We start from the raw sequence: 19316 nt of genomic DNA on the forward strand, positions 1-19316 counted from the left end.
ATTTACATGCCCCTTCCGGAAAAGGGGCCAGTGTAGACGTAGCCGCTATGTCTACACTGCACTGTTCTCCTGGAAAAACCTATGCAATTTCAAAACCCAATTTGTGTAGCTTTTTCTGGAAGAGGCTTTTCCGACATTTGGCCTGTTACACTGGGCTAGTCACACAAGGGAGGCAGCAGGCAGAGACGGCCCAATGCACCAGCCTCCCAGGGCAGGGGAGGCCAAGCCACAAGCCTCTAGAAGCTGCCTGGCCTGATTCATCTCCCTTCCCCAGGCTGGCACCTAGGGGCATTATCAGCTGATGTTACTTCCCTCTGTCATGTGGGAGTTGGGCTCATCCCAGGCACAGGCTGGTCAGCAGCAGCTGCACTTACATGGGCACCCAGGGGAGCGGCAATAAGAGAAGATCCTCTGCTTCTGAACCAGGGCCCTTTTGGAGGTTAATCAACCATGATAACCACTACAGCACAGAATCACACTTCAGGGGATGGAACTTGGCTGACTGTTCTGTTCCTAGCTCTTTCTAACACCCTGCTCTGCAGGGGAGGGGAATGCACCTTGTGAACACTCCACCTCTTGCTCTCATGGAAGCGACTAACCCGAGCTGCCAGCTCCTCATTTCCTCACCAGCCCCTTGAGATTTGTAGCTCAAAGCTGGAGCTGCTGTGGAAGGAGGTGAAGCTACAGAAGCTGACGGGACAATCAGCAGGCGGAGGGTTATCTTTTCCCCTCGCTGGGGCTCATGTGGCTAGAACTGAGGAGAAGAAAATCCTCTTCCCTTCTCCTCAGAAGATGGAAATTGCAGTTCCTTCTCTCTTTGGTTCTGCTAAAGCTGGACCCAGGAGCAGCCCGAGGTGGGATCTGCACAGCCATCAATGGGGTGACATCATTATTGGGCACCGCAGCAGCTGACTCTGTCTATAACCATGGGCCACCCCTGGCTGGACCCCAGGGCTAGACTTTTTCTTTCTAAAACCCTGGTGAAAGTGAATTGCTTGTAGGCTGAGAATGTGAGTTATACAAGGACATTACCCAGCATGGGGCTTGAACCCATGACCCTAAGATTAAAAGTCTCATACTCTACCAACTGAGCTAGCCAGGCTCTATATTGCAGCACACCCCATCACAGGGCCATCTCTCACTGTGATGGGGTGAGATGCAATATAGAGGCGAAGGGGCCCATTTCAGGATTTCTTTTAGCACAGCAGCAAGGGGAGATGGAGGAAAATCAAAGCCCTTTGCAAGCTTTGTTCTCACGGCACCAAGTGTGCTGCAGAGAAAGCCCTTGTGTGTTAAAGGGCATCGGGGAGCTCAGAGCAGAGGGATCCCCACAACACACACACACAGTCCCAGACCCAAGCCTCCCCCCATCCCTAATTCTGTGCCCTGACTTCTCTCCCCTTCCATATCCTCACCCCTGCCCTGGGCCCCCCCCCCCCACTCTCACACACTCCCCAAATCCCTGCCCTGAGTCTCCCACACTCCAGATTTTAATTTCTTACAGGTACTGTCCTATCACAACCCCTCCCCCAACTTCCTGCCTTGAGCCTCCCCCCGCCTAAGGGATGGTGCTCGATAGAACAGTCTCTGCAAGAAATGTGTCACTTTCACCCCTGGGAGCAGCTCAGCCATGCAAAGGGGCTGCCAGGGGCAGGACATTAGCCCTGGAGGGCAGGGGTGGGTGTAGCAGTGACATCACAAGGGTCTTTTGCAGACCCTCAGCTTATTGGCTAACGGAGGTTGGGAGGTGATGACCTCACAGAGAGTCCATGACAATGGCCAGGTGGGACAGGCTGCAGGGCAGGGGCCTTCTCAGAGACCCCCCATGGCTTTGCTGCAGGGAGTCTCCTTGAGAGTTGCCCTTGAGGCCTTTTTGGAGCCTTCTCCTTTCCCACGACTAACTAACCTAGAAGGCAGATGTCCCTGTGGAGCAGGGAAGAGTCACCAAGAAAGCTACTGCTATCGTAACAGGAGGGTTAGCTCAAATAGTTGAGTGGTTGCTTTGCCTGTGAGAGACAGTGGCATTGATGCCCACATTCTCCAGTTAGAGGGGCAAGCCCCATTCTACTCTTTACTGGCAGAGCTGGCCAGGGGGCTAAGTGAGTCCAGTACTTACTTTTCCCAAAAGCCAGCCACACTGGGGCAGAGAGCTGGCAGGAGCACTGGAGGCAGGTTGCTGGTGGGGCAGAATTAGCTCCACTGGAAAAGTGCTTCCCCTGAACATGAGAGGTAGCAGGATTCACTCGCAGGGCCAGCCCCTTTCCTGCTGCCCCAACTCTTATTCCCACCATGCACTTTGTACAGGGGCCAAGGCTCCTGGCTGGGAGCCAGGACTCAGGACCCTTTTCCAAAATATATGAATCCCTCCTGTCCCCAATCCTCTGTTCTGCTCACACAGAAGGCACAATGATACACATAGTACATGCCAAGGGCCGCAACTTAAGTGTAGTTGTGTTATGCTTAAGAAAAGCACCCGGGATTTTTTTCAGAGGGATAAGGCAACATGCCACATTTATTGAACGTACATAGATTAATCAATATTTATCATATGCATATGACACATTACTCTCTCTCACACACACAAGCAGACTCCATCTTGTTGTTACCTAACATTGCTCCCCCTCACTGCACTGGTCAGGTGAGTTAGATGTGGGAGGGGTGGAGCTGGGCTTCTGCGGATCGGGATCCACGCTCTCATGTTGACAAGATGAAAACCTAGGTCCCTCTGCAAGACACCTCCTATTTATCCCTCTCATGCAGCCAATTAGTCATCGCCTCGCCCTTCCTAATGCTGCTTCAAAGAGAGTTCTTCCAAGAGCAGGCACTTGCTGCTTGACTCTGTCTGTATGTCCAGTCTTCTTAATGAGCTCACTTTGCAGGTATTGTCTTGGGTCTGGCTCCCAGACCTTCTTCACCCTTGCAACTGCTGCTGGAGGTGCTCCCCTTTCATTTTCCATTCACACCTCATTCATTTCAACAGGGCAATCAAGGAAAGGGGAGAGCTCAAAGGATGCACTTAAGGCTGTTTCTGTGGTGTCCCTGGCTTTCACCTTTGCTTCATGGGCAGAAAGTCACTGACTCAAAGCCAGACAGAAACAAAAAATCTTCTTTTATTGTGGCTCCCTTTGGAACCCACAAGGCAGTTCCAGGGCCTGCCCCCTAGTGCAGGGTGGCATGTGTATGCTGATTGTCAGGAGCACGAGAGAGACAGCTGGGCAGGTTAGGCTGAGATGGGAGGCCGCAGCACTGGGGTTGAGGCTCCTCAGTGGTGCCTTGGCAGGGACCAGGGCATAGCAGCCACATAGTCCAAGGCCAATGGCAGCACCTCCAGCTTCTGGGACATCTGTAGCCTTTGCTGCAAGGGGACACAAAACCAGGTAAGGTTCCCCCCTGATGCTCAAATCCCCCAAGACCCGGCAGCCCCAGCTTGCTCCAACACCTACCGTTCTCCCGCAGCCTCTCTCCTGGCCACACACAGCACTTCTTGGCGCTTCTCAAGCCAGGCCCTGCATGGAGCCACAAGGCAGGAACCAGCCCTTGGAGCTCGGCTTGCACCGGAACCGGCAGTTTCCCACCACGTCTCACTTGAGAAGAGGCGACTTGTTCCCCTTCCTCTCACCTCACGTCTCCCTTGTCTCTGTTCCCTTCAAAGGTCTCCTCCGCCTCAGGACCTGCCTCCTCAGGGCGCTGCCCCTCTGCCGGGAGTGGGAGACTCCACAGTCTCTGCACTTGGGCTGAGAAGTCTAATTGGGACTCGTCTGTTGATGGCGTTAGTCACCCCAATGGCCAGCCAGATCCATTCCGTAGCGCTGCCCGAGAGGGAGCTTTCCCAATCTCCACTGGTATTTCCTGGGGCTTTGTGTAGGGGGATTGGGCTTGGCCATCTTCTCTGCTGGAAATGCCTCTTCTTTGGAAAGCAGCTCCCAGGAGTTCATGGAACTTCTTCTTCTCAGCTTGGGAAAGGGACAAGCAAGGGGCGATGGGACAGAGGTTTATGTAATGATGACAGGGGTGCAGAAAGCAAATAAGAAAATATTTTTTCGTCTACTTAAGAACCAGGGTGACAGAATGAAACTGGTAAGTAACCAAGTTAAAAAGGAAACATTTTTGCACCCAGTGGAACTCCTTGCCAGACGATGTTGGGAAGGTAAAATCTACAAGAAGGTCCAAAAAAAGAATTGGATAATTTAATGCAGGGAAGGTCAATCAATGGAATTTAACCAGGATGGACAAGGCAGGTGTCCCTAGCTGGTGTATTCCAGAAGCTGGGAATGGGTGACAGGAGGGATCATTTAATAACTGTGTGAGGATTCCTTGGGAGGATGAAATAGTCTGCTGTTGTGAGACAGGATCCTGGGCTAGCTGGACAACTGGCATGGCCCAATCTGGCTGTTCTGATGTTCTGTTTGGTTTCTGTTCTTGTCCCCTCTGGGCAAGAGAGAATGGACTCCCTCCCCCAGCATCCTGAAGTGGACAGAAAATGGCCTGCAAAAGGTTTGTGTTGGTGAGCAAAAAAAGCTCATTTTACATGTCCCTGATGGTCTAGTGGTTAGGCACCAGGGCTCTCATTGCTGTGGCTTGGGTTCAATACCCAGTCAGGGAAACCAGCCTCAACTTCCAGGTAACAGCTTCCCTAGTCATTTTTCTCACCTCATTGCTACATATTACAGCAGCTGTGACCCAAGAGGTTAACTCAGGGACCCTTTCCCCCCCTCTCCCTCACTGCTAAGACAACACCTGCCATTTTCAGAAGGGGCCAAGCTGGGTGACTCTAACTGCCCCTCCCCTCTCCTGCATGGGCAGCGCTACAGGAATCTCCATGGTGCACACAAAACTAGCCCAGCACAGTGTTCAGTTTTGCTGTTGAAGGAGACAACACAGAACTGGCTCCAGCCCCCACTCAGTAACCTGGAGAAATGACCCACCAGGCCTGGGCCCCCCTGAGAGGCAACGATTCCCCACTGGCAAGGGCAGGGCCTCCCTCTGACACAGTCATGGAGCCTTCTGCCCCTGGTCCTGCCTCCCCCTTCACCCAGCTCTCACTGCTCGGTGCTGCCACGGAGGGGCCTCACTGCGACAGCCGCCTGGGCAGGTTCCTGCCACAGAGACACGTCCCAGAGCAGGACGGATGCTCAGACCAACACTGAGTGTTGCTCAGCGCTGGGGTGAGACAGGGAAGGGCAAAAGGGTCTAACGGTGCCTGCAGCCTTTCAGAACAGCCCCCAGCCCCACCCCCACGTCCCAGCCCTTCCCTCTGCCCCTGCTGGGCTCCGCTGGGCACTGCCTGGACTCAGGCCTCCCCAGTGCCAGCCTAAGGGCTCTGGAGAGGACAAGGCAGTTCCAGGGGCAGAGTCCGCTTGGCACATCTGGGTGGGGGGGGGGGGGATGAAAGGACCGGGGGGGGGGGCAGCAGAGGGAACAACTCACCAGTTGCCCCGCCCCCCCAACCTTGTCAGTTTTATCCAGCGTCAGTGTCACATGATCTCTACCCCCGCCCAAGCCTCACCACGCTGCCCCGCAGTGATGTATCTGCCCACCCCCATGTGAAATGTCACCTGCTCCGCCTGCATCCTCCTGCCCACTTCACCTCAGCTGCTCCGAGTCCTCCTGCCCCGCCCGGCGAGTAACGGCCCCAACAGCTCCTTCAGAATTCGCGCCACAGAGTCAGACGCTCAGGTGGGCGGGGCAGGGAGCGGCTGGCGGGGCGCACTGAGTTCGGCCCGATGGGGCCTTTCCCCGGGGTGAGAGCGGAGCGGGGCCCGTGGCCTGATGGGGGGCCCAAAGCGGGTCACAGCCCGTGTCAGAAGGGGGCAGCTGGGGGGGCACAGAGCGAGTCTGGTACCTGGGGGACAGGAAGGGGGAGGGGGTCGGATTGAAATGGAGTGACCCAGGCAGCAGGGCGCCCCGGGGGGACATAGTCACAGGGGCAGGGTGGGGGGGATGGAGCCAGAAGTCTCCAGGGCAAGGGGGGGGAACAGCAGCAGGGGAGGGGCAGCAGCTGGGAGGGGCAGAGTGGGGCTGAGTCTCAGTGGGGGGGTGTGGCTCTGCCCTCGACCCCAGTGACCCAGTTCTGCCCTGTCGCTGGCACAGAACAGCCACGTACCCGCCCAGGCCCTGGCTGTGTCTGAGAACTGGGGGCAGCCACCCCCTGGGGTCACAGGGCCTGAGCTTGTGAGGCCAGAAGGGAAGGGAATGCAAGGGGCTGGAGCAGGCATCTGTGGCCTCTCGAGTCCTGCCCTGGGAAACGGGGCAGCAAAGCAGAGAGCAGGCCCTTGGGGTGGGGTGGCCCTTATCACCCCTATTCTCCACCCCACCTGGGGCAGTAAAACAACCTGTCGGGGGTGGCTACCCCTGCCTTAGCTGCTGGGAGATACTGGTACCCAAATGGGTCCTGGCTCTGATGATCATTAATGATGGGGTGAGTCACGTGCCTCAGCAGCACCCCAGTATTATTGGGGGCAAAGGGGAACAGAATTTGATTGTGAAACATGAAGGGTAAATAGGGGGGAATTAATCCCGCTGCCCCTTCAGGGTCCCTCCCCAGTCCCAGCTCGCTGTAAGGGACACAGTCCTTCAGCTCCTGCTTACGCCTGTAAACGGGAGCGGTGCCGGCTTCTGGGTGCCTTAAGAAACCCCTGGCCCTGTAGCATCTGAGAGACTAGCAAAAAATCTGGAGAATGTCATGAGCTTTTGTGGCACAACCCACTGCCTCAGATGGCAAACCCAGAGCAGTGGGCAGTGCCCATGAAAACTTGTTGGTTTTTAAGCTTCTTTTAGTTACAGACTAACACGGCTCCCCCCTGAGACTTTTAAACAAGCAAGGTTCTGTGTGTCTGTAACTGCCTGGGAGTTTTCTTAGGTAGCTTGGTGCATTTCTGGGGTCTGACTTCTGTGGTGTTTTTTTCTTTCTTCATTTCCATCCAGCAAGTGTGATTGGCTCCCAGTTGTGCATCTTGCTTAGAGGGAAAAAACAAAACAAAAAAACAAACAGCTGGAACAGGCTACGCTGCTTCCTCCATTTGATCAGGAAACAAAACCAACCCTCAGAGACGGGTTGCAGAGAGGCCATGGCTGCCGGGGACCTGGCCAGGAGCTTCCAGGATGAGGTAACGTGTCCCATCTGCCTGGAATTTTTCACAGACCCGGTGTCTATTGAGTGTGGGCACAACCACTGCCGGGCCTGCCTCAGCCAGTGCTGGGGGGAGTCGGAGCCCAAGTTCTCCTGCCCCCAGTGCAGAGTCACCATCCTGCAGAGACACTTGCGGCCCAACTACCAGCTGGGGAACCTGGTGGAGCTGGTGAAACGCCTGCAGCTCCCGGCGGGGCCAGAGCCCAAGGGGCAGCCAGGGTGCAAAAGACACCAGGAGGCCCTGAAGCTCTTCTGCCAGGAAGATCAAACCCCCATCTGTGTGGTGTGCGACAGGTCCCGGGAGCACCGCGCACACCCGGTGGTGCCCATCGAGGAGGCTGCTCAGGAGTACAAGGTAGGGACCAGGCTCTGCAGGGTGGGTCCTGGGGCTTGGTTCACACTGTGGTGTTAGGGCGACATGGGCAGCTCACATCAACCTAATTATGGCAGTGCTGATGCTACAGCCAGGGCTGTCCCCAAGAAGGTATGGGATCTAGGGCAAGACCCCCCCTCCCCTCCTGGATGGGATCTAGGGCAACCTCCTTTACCCCCCAGCTGCACCCTACCTCTGCTACCCTACCTCTGCAACCTACCTACCTCCCCCCAATCCCAATTCCTGCTCCACCCCATTGTCCCCTGACATGAACCAGGTGTCACTGGGTGGCTTGATGTGGAGCAACAGTAGGGGTTGGCCCCCATTCCTGCACTTGATGTGGTGGTGGGATCTGAAGTGGCCCAGCAGCCTGCTCTGCTCCGCTCCGTCGCCCTTCTCCATGGTACGGGAAAGTGAAGTAACCTGGACCTGGGTCGCTCTGCTACCACAGCGAAGCTGGGCACCACCATCTGGAAGACGATGGTGCAGTAGAGTTGGAGCAGGGACTTCCTCGGCATCCTGTCTGGAGCAGCCTCTGTTCCCGGTGGGCCCAGGAGCTGGAGCCAGCAGTGAAGTCCCATGTAGTCTGGTTAACTGGTGAAGCGTTAGGTTAACTGGACGTTTGATGGGTTAGCACGGATTTTACAGCCCTCGCTTGGCATGGTGCTGCGCTGGGTGAATGAATCACAGGCTGCCCAAGGGGGCGAGAACGCCGGGTTACCACAGCCCAGGAGCAGTTACAATTATAGGTCAGCTCCCCCAGACCCAGGGCTCCCTTGTCCCTCGCCGGTCTCCAGCCACATCACAGCCTCCTGCACGGGTAATGAGGCTGCTCTGGTGTGAGGCTTTTGCTGTGAGGGAGGCCCCCTGGGAGCCTGGGTGCACATGGGAGAGCAGAGTGGGGATCTGGTTCCGGGGATGGGTCTGGGTCCAGGGCACGGTGCAGTGAGGTTCCTGCCCCAGCTCCTCTCACCCTCTAGCTGGAGGGATCATTCAGAGGCTCCCCAGCCATTTCCCCTCTAGCCCATGTGTAGGGACGTGGCACCTGCGCTAACATACCAGGGCGGAGTTGCCCTGAGTGGCTGCAGTAGGCAGAGCCCCTGCTCAGAACTGGGCATCTCTGCTCCCAGGGTCCCTTTGGGGCTGGCAGAGCCAAGCGGCTGCCTCCTTCCAGGCCGGGTCCCTGCGTGTGCATACGGAAGGCCGGTGTGTATGGCACTCGCCGCCTGCCAGACAGGCAGATAACAGCTGTTTGTCGCCCTGGATGCCCTGCAGGAGAAACTCCAGGGAGCCCTGGGCCCGCTCAGGGAGCAGCTGGAGGAGGCCCTGGTGCTGAGAAGTGAAGAGGAGGAGAAAACCGCAGAGTGGCAGGTGGGCGTCTGGGTTAATCTCCCTGGCTACATCTACCCTTCAGGCTTCTTTTAGAAGAGCCTTTTTTTGGAAGAGATCTTCCAAGAAATCATCTTCTGAAAGAGAGCGTCTGCAAACAAAAGCACATCGAAAAAGCGATCTGCTTTTTCAAAAGAGAATGTCCAGACTGAATGGATGTTCTCTCATGTGTCAGCTGTGATTGCTATGGGCGGAGAGGCTACCAGGGCTTTTTCCTCTTCTTCTGAAAGAACTTCCTCTTCCCCGTCCACACATGCCTTTTTGTGAAAGCTCTTTTGCAAAAAGGCTTCTTCCACATAGAATAAGGATTACAAGTGCTGGGAAAAAACCCCTCTGTTCGTTCGATTTAATTTAGAAAGAATGCGATCACAGCGTGGATGTAACTGGAGGTTTTTTTGAAAAATGGCCGTTTTTCAAAAAAAAATCTCTCTGCAGCGTAGACGTAGTCTCTGAGCCCTTTCCCCAGCAGCGCTCCCAGGCATGAAGTAGCTGAAAGCTCCAGGATGAGGCTATGAACCTGTTCTGGTAAATCAAAACTAGCTGGGGTATGTCTGCACATGGTGCACTCGGCACCCCACAGCAGCGGGGACACCCCCTGAGTGAGCCGAGCTGGGGGCAGGTCAGAGTAAACCCAGGCAGAGCTTGGCCACTTCATAGCCTCTGCTGCCACATGGCCATCTCATCCCGGTCACCTTCTGCTGCTCCTGTTACTGTCCCAACGAGACATACAGAGGCAATAAGACAGAGAATACCTTATGGCCTTTGTATAAAACCATGGGATGCCCACAGCTTGAATCCTGCATACAGATATGGTTGCCTCATCTCAAAAAAGATCTCTTGGCACTGGAAGAGGTTCAGAAAAGGGGCAACAAAAACGATGAGGGGTTTGAAACAGGTCCCGTATCGAGAGATGAAAAAGACTGGGAATTTTGAGCTTAGAAAAGAGGAGACTAAGGGTGTGTCTAGACTACAGGGTTTTGTCAACAAAAGTGGACTTTTGTCGACAAAACTAAACCTGTGTCTACACTACCGCTGAGTTCTGTCAACATAACGTTGATAGAACTCAGCAGTTTTGTCGATGCTGGTAAACCTCATTTTACGAGGAATAACGCCTTCTGTCGACAGAGTTCTGTTGACAGAAGTCATTATTGCATCTAAACTGTCCTTTGCGTCCACGCTGTTATGTTGACAAAGCAGCTTGCTTTGTCGACAGAACTGAATGTAGTCTAGACACTCTTTGTCGACAGAAGCTTTGTCGACAGTATCTGTCAACAAAACTTCTGTCGACAAAAGCCTGTAGTCTAGACGTAACCTATGGTGGGATATGATAGAGGTCTATAAAATCATGAGTGATGTGGAGAAAGTGAGTAAGGAATAGTTATTTACTTGTTCCCATAATGTAGGAACATGGTGTCACCAAATAAATGAATAGGTAGCAGATTTAAAACAAACAAAAGGAAGTTTTTCTTCATGCAGCACACAGTTAACCTGTGGAACTCCTTGCCAGAGGATGCTGTGAAGAGCAGGACTTTAATAGGGTATAAAAAAGAACTAGATTGATTCATGGAGGTTAGGTCCATCAATCACTGTTAGCCAGGATGGGTAGGAATGGTGTGTCTAGCCTCTGTCAGAGCTGGGAATGGGTGACGAGAGGGATCACTGGATGGTTCTCTGTTCTGTTGACTCCCTCTGGGGCACTTGGCATTGGCCCCTGTCGGCAGAGAGGCCATTGGGCTAGATGGAGTTTAGGTCTGGCCCAGCCTGGTTGTTCTTATGTCCCCGGGCTTGTCTGTTGCTGGGAGATGAACCCAGGGGACAACACGTCCGTTCTGGTTCCCCTGCCTGTTACAGCGAGCTCCCCGCTGAGGGTGTAGGGTGTGACAGGGACACTGGCTGGTCGCTGGGCATATGGGCCTGGGGAGCATGGTAAGGCTGGGTGAGGCCAAAGCCAGCCCTGGCAATGCTGCGAGGGCCCAACACCCATGTGAGCCCCAGGACGGCACCCACGGGGCTGTTGGACCAGCCCTCGATGCTGAACATACAGCCCTGGGAGCAGGTTGTCAAGAATGAGCATCGCCCACACCCTGCTGTGACAGGTCCCTTGGGGGGCAGAGGAGAGAGTGTTCAGCCCTGTGCACCCTGTGGGCCCCCCCACCCTCCGGTACATCTCTCCTTTCCCTCGATTTCTTCCCTCCCCCCTGTGCCCATCCCATGTCGCCTGCTATAACAGTCTGCAGCTTTACCTAGCACCCTGGACAACCTCCCCACGGGACTGTCCCTGTTCGCTCTGAGCTAAAACCAGCCCTTTATGGTACATTTCCCAGACTTCACACTGTCCTCACAGTCCCTGCTTCACGGGCAGAGGCCCCGTTTGTAACTCGGCACTGGCCTGTGGGTTCCTCTCTCCTTTCCTTTCTCCAGAGGAAAGTGCAGGCGAAGCGGGAGACAATTGCCGGTGAATTTAACAAGCTGCACACGCTGCTGAAGGAGGAGGAGCGTGTGAAGCCTCTTCTCGCCCTGGCATGGGTGCCCAGTGGGAAGGGGAGGCAAAGGGTCTCCCCTACCCACAGACCAATAATGGTCTGTGGGTGGGAAGCCCAGAAGCATCATGGCCTGGCTCTGCCCTTCCAGTTTAGGCCCTGCCCCTTCCAGAGAAGCCCAGGGACACTTCCAAAATTTAAGTGGGCCCCAGCCAAACATTATTGCCCACCCCTGAGTTAGAGTAAACTTGTTCTGTGGCCTCCTGACCGACAATATCAGGCCAAGGGTTCCCTCAGTTCCAGACGGTGCTGTTTGGGTGGGAGGGGAATCGTGGAGATCCAGGGGTGCCCTGCGAGATTGAATGTTTGGTGCAAAAATGATGCAGAGCTAAACCCATCCGTGCTGTGACTCCAGAGCATTGGCCTCAACCAGTCGCTAAACACAGATATAGGGGCGGGGTTGCTAGAAGGAAGAACCATTTAACTAAATTCCCATCTGACCTACAAACAATGAATTGAGTGCAAATGCAAACCAGTGCAGGAGGTTTTGCCACAGAATAGTGAAACCCGGGAGGGTGAATCTATTCTCTAGGGCTACGTCTACACTGGCCCCTTTTCCGGAAGGGGCATGTAAATTTCAGCAGTCGTCGTAGGGAAATCTGCGGGGGATTTAAATATCCCCCGCGGCATTTAAATAAAAATGTCCGCCGCTTTTTTCCGGCTTTTAAAAAAGCCGGAAAAGAGCGTCTAGACTGGCCCCGATCCTCCGGAAAAAGCACCCTTTTCCGGAGGCTCTTATTCCTACTTCAAAATAGGAATAAGAGCCTCCGGAAAAGGGCACTTTTTCCGGAGGATCAGGGCCAGTCTAGACGCTCTTTTCCGGCTTTTTTAAAAGCCGGAAAAAAGCGGCGGACATTTTTATTTAAATGCCGCGGGGGATATTTAAATCCCCCGCGGATTTCCCTACGACGACTGCTGAAATTTACATGCCCCTTCCGGAAAAGGGGCCAGTGTAGACGTAGCCTCTATGAACGGCTGATACCCAGATGGGGAATCGCTCCGGCTTCTGCCCCCGGTGTTCACACAGAGCATCAATTCTCTTTCTCCTTTCAGGATGTGAAAAGCACATTGAGCAGGTGCGTGTCCCGTTTTCGCTGCCCTCATATTCCTGGTGGGAGCCCTGCAGTGATGCAGAGCAGTTGCTGATGCTGGGACGTTTGCTTCCTAGGAGTGAAAACATGAAACTCCAGGAACCCGAAGCTGTTTGCACCGACCTGCAGCGCAAGTATAAAATTTGTCTTGATTTGAGGGAAACTCTGAACAGATTTGCAGGTGAGTGGAGCCCCTGGGACATCGAGCTGTTTGGTGCCGGGGGCTCTGGGCAGAGCCTGGGGCCCCAGGACACACGTGGACCTGGCTGGGAGCTGTGTGGTAGCTGGAGTCTGATGGGCTCAGTGCTGGGGAGTTTGCCTGCTGCTCACACCCACCTGTCACTGGGCCTGGGCACCTCAGCTGCTCAGGCAGGTTTGCAGAGGGGCTGGGGAATCGGGTGCTAATGGTTTATTGGCAGAACAATTCGATTTGAGGCTCAGTGAAACCGTTCCTGGCCCCAGGCTGAGTTTGCTGGCGAGTGTCCATGGTCAGAACCAGGTGCTGCCGTTTCCCTTCCAGCCTGTAGCCCAGAGGCTGGGACCCGGCTGGCACCCTCACATGTGACTTGCCCCACCTCCCACCTTCCTCATGCCCCCCTCCTTTCACCCCCACTGCTCCCTCCCCTCCCCTTTCCTTTTGTTTGCCCCTCCCTTCCCCCCTCTTGTGCCCTCTAGTCCCTGGAATGCACCTCTTTTCTTGCCCCCCCACCTCCTGATGCCCACCCCTCCCTCAGCCCCGTTTGTCCCTTGTACCTATCCCATTCCCACCCCTCCACTGACTGTCCTGCTGACATTATCTCTCCTCCACTCTGTCCCCACCCCGCCTACTCCTTCCTTCTCTTGCCCTGGGCCCCACCTAGGCCTCAGCATGAGCCCTTCCCTCGCCCCCCCGCCTGTGCCTGCCCCTGCCCCTTCCCTCAGATCCACCTTTCTCTTAGTTCTGCCCCTCCCCTCCTCTGCCTTCTGACTCCTGCACCGTCCCCTGCACCAATCCAGTACAGCCAACCCCTTTGTTCTCCCCTCCTCTGGCCCCCTAGCCCCATCTCTCCCAGCTGCCTGCCCCGTGCAAATCCCCTCCCTTGCCTTCCTTTGGGCCCCCTGATGTTTGCCCCTTCCCCTCCCTCCTCCTCTAGCTCATTGGTGCTCTCCCCTCCACTTTGGGTCCTGCCCCTCCACTCACCTTTCCTCTGCCCCCCCTTGTGCTCTCCCTTCTCCACACCCAACTCTGCCCCTCCTGTGTTCCCCTGTTCCCTTGTCCCCCTGGTGCCTGCCCTGCTCCTCTCTGCCCCTCTGCTCAGCCCCCTTCCTCCCGAGGGACTGCTCTCTCCCTTGCCCATCTCTGTTCTCCTGGCACCTGCCATACATGCCCCTCCCCCCCTTGATAACCACCCTCCCCTTGCTGCCCTTTTGCCTCCTGGGGTCCCCCCTATGCCTTTGTGATACCTGTTCTGCCCCTCCTTGCACCTGGTGCCACGTAAGGCCTGGAGAATGTGGGCAGGTGAGGAGAACGTGAGTCAGGAAGTGTCATTTCCCCTTCACTGCACACAGGAGCCTGGGGCACCCAATGACGTGACCAGGCAGAGAGACTGACCCACACACAAGGCAGCGTTTCCTCATGCAGCGCAGTCGGCCGGCGGGGCTCTGCTGGGGGTGGGGTGAAGGCCAAAGTCACAACATGGCTCAGAAAGGGCAAGATCCATTCATGGAGGGTCGCTCCGCCAGTGTCTCTGAGCCAGGATGGGCAGGGATGTGCCAGCCTGATCTGAGTGTCCCTGACCTCTGTGCGCCGGATGCTGGGAGTGGGAGAGGTCTGGATTGGAGATGAGGAAAAATGATTTCCCTGGGTGAGTGGAGAAGCCCTGGGATGGGTTCCCTAGGAAGGGGGTGGAATCTCCATCCCTAGAGGTGTCTTTGTCCCAGCCAGGACTTGGTCAAGCCTGGTTGATTGTGTTGGGGTTGGTCCTGCCTTGGGCAGGGGGCTGGACATGATGACTCCTGAGGTCTCTTCCAGCTCTAGGATTCTATGACAGGGCAGGGATCACTAGACGATTCCCTCCTCTGCTCATTCCTTCTGGCTGCTCCAGGTGCTGCAGTGGCAGGAGGCAGGACACTGGGCAGAGGGACCAGGGGTCTGGCCCAATATGGATGATTTTGCATAAAAATTAATTATAATAACACAGTTAATACAGAAACTCCCCCAGACACTGGCCTGTCACACTGGTGATGTTGTGACACAACGACGTTGGCAATTAATGGATTTTAAAAGTCTTGGTGTCCTAGGAAATGTGGTGTGGGTTTTTTTCCACCCCCCCCTTTCCCCGCCCATGCGGTTCCCAGGCACAAAGCAGGGTGCTGGAGCAAAGTCTCTGAAACCCAGTCCCACACACCCATGTTCTGGCTGCTGCTGTTTCTGCGGCACTGTTCCCTCTACTGCTCTGTCCCCAATGGCCCGGCACCGACACCTTCTGCTGCCCCCTTCCCCAGTGACCTTAGCCCATCCCTCGAGGTCCCACCAGCTTGGGCAACAGCAGCTCTGAGTGGGGAACCTTGTGGCTAGTGCAGGCCGAGCACCCCAACCCCGCCCCTCCCGGCACACTGTCCCCAGAAGGGCTCAGCCCTGAGAGCTCCGTGACTGAAACCAGCCAGTCACTGAAACAAGCCAAAGGCTTCCTCTGGCCCAGGCAGCTCTGTCTGCATGGGAGAGAGGGGCCGGCAAACCCCTGGGCCACCCGCCCTCTCCTCACCAGCCCCCGGCAGCCCCACCCCTGCTCTCCAGCACAGGGCGGCTGGGGACGGCCAGGGCTTAAACTGTCACCGTAGAGGGGCTGGTCTCCAGCACGTTTGTTATTTTCCCAGCTGATGGGCTGAGCCCCGAGGTTCCAATTGAGTATGTATCTTAAAAAGAAAAAAAAACCAAAACCTTAAAAACCAATGAGTGGTCCTGTAGCACCTGAGAAACCAACAAGAAATCCAGTCATCTCTCTTTTAGGCTGTAGGGTGCTGCAGAACTTTTTATGCCCAGGGCTGGGAACTGACAAGCGCCGTGGGTCCAGAGCTGAGCCCTGAGCAAGCCCCAGCACAGATTCCCCCAGGCAGGCCCAGCCCAGCTCTGCTGCTGCCCGTCACTCAGACACTAAAAGGGTCCCAACATTTCCTGACCCCACATGGCACCTCAGTGGTTTGTGCCCAGCCCCAGGCAGAACGGATCCCCAGCAGCCCAGCTCTGTGGGCCAGGCCCCAGGCAGGGCAGGCGTGTCCCTGGCAATACAGGCTGGGCCTGGCACCTCCCCGACCCGGCTTCTCATGGGGGGCTCCTTCAGATCCTGTTTACAAACTAGAACCAACCCCACTGCCACAGACAGCAGCCGGGAGAGCTCATCCAGGCCCTGCTGTCGCACCTGCCCTGCGCGCTCAGGAGATTCAGCAGCTGCCCAGTGGATCAGCAGAGCATTCACATGGCCACAGCCAGTGTCTCTCCTGGTTGTGCCTCAGTGCACGTCATAAAATGTATTTCACACACGGCTAGGAACAGTTGGAGGGAGCACTGGTGTACACCCCCCGGAGTCCTAGGGAAACCCTGGCTGGAACCTGCCCCTCCCTTCACCATCCTCTGTCCTCATGGTGCCTGCTCCTCTTGCCCCCTTCTGCTCCGTCATCTGCCCCTCCCCTCACTCAGCATCAGCCTGTCCCCTCCCCCACCACTGACACCTTCCCCCCCCCCCCCCCGCCCTTTCTCCTCACTGTCTCCCCTTGGCCCCTGTTAGGCCTGATGCCTGCCCCTGCTACTGCCCCATTGCTGCCAGCCCACCTGCTCCTCCTCTGCCCCCTGCCTTTAACCCCTCCCCTGGTACATCTCTAGCCTCCTGGCACCCACCCTGCTCTCGCCTTCCCACCCACTGAGGATCAAACCTTCCACCTCACCCTCATCTGCCCTGGTGACTTCTCCATCCCTGTCCCCAGCATTTGTCTCTGCCCCTTGGTGCTTCCCCTTTCTCCTCCTGCCCTGCCTCCCTCCCCTCAGCACAAGCCCCTTTCCTCTCCCCTACCCCCACCCTGGTACCTATCACCTCCCCTCACATTCCCTCCTCCTTCCCCTTAATTCTTCCCTGCCCCTCTGCCTCCCTCATCATGCACCCCTGGAGCCAGCCCCTCTGGTCACCTCGTCTCTGCCTCCCTGAGGCCCCTCTCTGCCTTCACTTCCATAGGAATCACAGAACTGGCAAGGACCTTGAGAGTCATCGAGTCCAGTCCCCTGTCCTCATGGCAGGACCAAGCACCATCCAGACCATCCCTGACAGGTGTGTGTCCAACCCGCTCTTCAATATCTCCAGGGATGGAGACTCCACAACCTCCCCAGGCAATTTATTCCAGTGTTTCACCACCCTGATGGGAAGGAAGTTTTTCCTTATGTCCAACCTAAACCTCCCTTGCTGCAGTGTAAGCCCATTGCTTCTTGTCCTGTTCTCAGAGGCCAAAGAGAACAACCCCCCCCCCTCGTGACACCCTTTTAGATACTTGAAAACTGCTACCATGTCCCCCCTCAATCTTCTCTTTTCCAAACTAATCAAGCCCAATTCCTTCAGCCTTGCCTCCTAGCTCATGTTCTCTCAACCTTTCATCATTCTTGTTGCTCTTCTCTGGACCTTCTCCAATTTCTCCACCTCTCTCCTGAAATGTGAAGCCCAGAACTGGACACAAGACTCCAGCTGAGGCCTGAGCAGAGCGGAAGGACAACTCGTGTCTCACTCACAGGATGACTGCCTGGTGTCTCTTCCCTGCCCCCCCCCCCTTTGGGTCCTGTGGTGTAGGCCTCACCCCATCTCTGTCACACTGGTGCCCACATCTCCTCACCCCTCTTCCTCCCTAGGACTTGGCCTTCCCCATATCCCTTTGTCTGTGTACCTGTGCTCCTCTGCTCCCTTCCTCCCCCTGGTGTCCCCTCCCTCTCTGCCCTCCTTGCATCTGCCCCTCCCCCTCCACCCAGCCCTCCAGGGGACTGCCCCTTCCCTCACCTCTGTTCCCTTGTGCCTGCTCATCTTTCCCCACATTGGCCCTATGGTTGCTCCCTCTGCTCTGCCCCTCCCCCTCTGCCCCATCATCTGCCCCTCCCCTTTCCTAGCATTATCCTTGCCCCTCCCCCCACCAACAGCTTGCCATCCCTCCCCAGCTCCGACCTGCCCTTTTCCCGCTCTCTCTCCTCCCAGGCAGAGGGTCCCTGACTCCCCTCAGAATCCCCCCCGTACAGGGCTTAATGGGGGGGGGGGCAGGTCAATTTCCCTCTGACCTTAGAGACATGCCCCTGCTCCCGGCCCTGACTCTGTGACTCTCTCCCCAGTGGAGGTGACGCTGGATCCAGACACGGCAAACCCCTGGCTCGTCCTGTCTGAGGATCGGAAATGTGTGAGACTCAGAGACACGCACCAGGATCTGCTCGATATCCCCAAGAGATTTGATTATTGTGTGTTTGTGCTGGGTGCCAAGGGGTTTGCAGGCGGGAGGTGTTACTGGGAGGTGGAGGTGGGAGACAAGACAGGATGGACTCTGGGGGTTTGCAGGGAATCTGTGAGCAGGAAGGGGAAGGTCACACTCACACCTAAGAATGGATACTGGGTCATGTGGTTGAGGGACGGGGGATACAAGGCCTGCACCTCCTCCCCGACCCCCCTCCCCGTGAGCACCAAGCGTAGCCGGGTGGGGATTTTCCTGGACTACGAGGCGGGCGAGGTCTTGTTTTATAATGTGACTGACAGGTCCCATCTCTTCACCTTCACCGACACCTTCTCTGGGATGCTGTGCCCTTTCTTCAGTCCCTATCTCAACATTAGGGGCACCAACACTGCTCCCCTGACCATCTGCCCAGTGCCAGCAGAGGCGGGAGGGAATCCTTGGTAGTGACCCTGCAGCACTGACTGGCCCCTCCCAGCGCTGTGCCTCTTCCCTCAGGAGGCACAGCACTGCAGGTACCTGGATATTTTGTGCCAACTGGTCACTGCCCCTTTCCCTTTGCAACTGGAGCCTCCAATCAAAAACCAGGCACTTGGCAGCCCAACCCAGGCTGGGTGAATGGGACCTCCTGGCTGCAAGGAGCCCAGGCTGCCTTTCCTCCTACCCCGGGTTTGCTCCACCCCAGCACACGGTGAGGCTGGTAAGAAATGTGGCCTGACAGAGGGTGAGGTTTACTGCCCTCACCTCGCTCCATCTCCTGCCCCGGGAGAGCAAATGGTGGGAGACGGGGGAGGGGACTTTCATTCTTGTCAGTTTTCTAGTCCTGTGACATCTCAATGTCAAATATGAAAGAAAAAACATGTTCTAATTTAGAAACTAATTTAGGGGCCCTGGGTGCATGTGAGTGTGAGGGCAAAGGGCATCATGGGGGGGTGGGAAGCCCCCAAGGGAGCACGCACTCACCCTGCCTTATGTGATGCGTTCCCCTGTGTTTCTGTGCACCCTTCTGCAGGTTGTCCATGCCATCTATGACATCCTGCTCCAGCGAGTCATCCGCTTACAGGACGTGGAGGCTACGGTGGCTGGCTTCGCTGCCCTGGAGTTCCCTAACTGTGGGGGAGCTCTGGATGCAACCCACATCCCCGTCCATGCCCCAGAGCATCGAGCAGCCCATTTTATAAACCAAAAGGGGTATTTCTCCATTGTACTCCAGGCCCTCGTGAACCACTGTGGCCACTTCCTGGACATTTATGCGGGCTGGTCCAGCAGGGCACACAATGCCTGCATTCTACACAAGTCCGGCCTGTTTGGTAGGCTGGAGGTGGGCACTTTCTTCCCCCAGTGGGAAT

General features: G+C 56.1%; 1 protein-coding gene and 1 non-coding gene across 2 annotated transcripts; one reads left to right on the plus strand and one right to left on the minus strand.

Annotated features, from left to right (window-relative positions):
- Positions 1-1029: 1029 nt before the first annotated feature.
- TRNAK-UUU (transfer RNA lysine (anticodon UUU)) lies at positions 1030-1102 on the minus strand. Its single transcript has one exon. It is a non-coding gene; the product is annotated as a tRNA-Lys (tRNA).
- A 5881-nt stretch (positions 1103-6983) lies between these two features.
- Positions 6984-18769, plus strand: LOC142821633 (zinc finger protein RFP-like). Its single transcript, XM_075913207.1, has 5 exons — positions 6984-7484; positions 8778-8873; positions 12485-12507; positions 12600-12703; positions 17858-18769. Exons 1-5 carry the CDS (start codon positions 7068-7070, stop codon positions 18412-18414), a joined length of 1197 nt encoding a protein of 398 aa, XP_075769322.1. The 5' UTR covers positions 6984-7067; the 3' UTR covers positions 18415-18769.
- Positions 18770-19316: the final 547 nt, after the last annotated feature.

This window comes from Pelodiscus sinensis, chromosome 31, assembly GCF_049634645.1.
Source record: "Pelodiscus sinensis isolate JC-2024 chromosome 31, ASM4963464v1, whole genome shotgun sequence".
Taxonomy (NCBI): Eukaryota; Metazoa; Chordata; order Testudines; family Trionychidae; genus Pelodiscus; species Pelodiscus sinensis.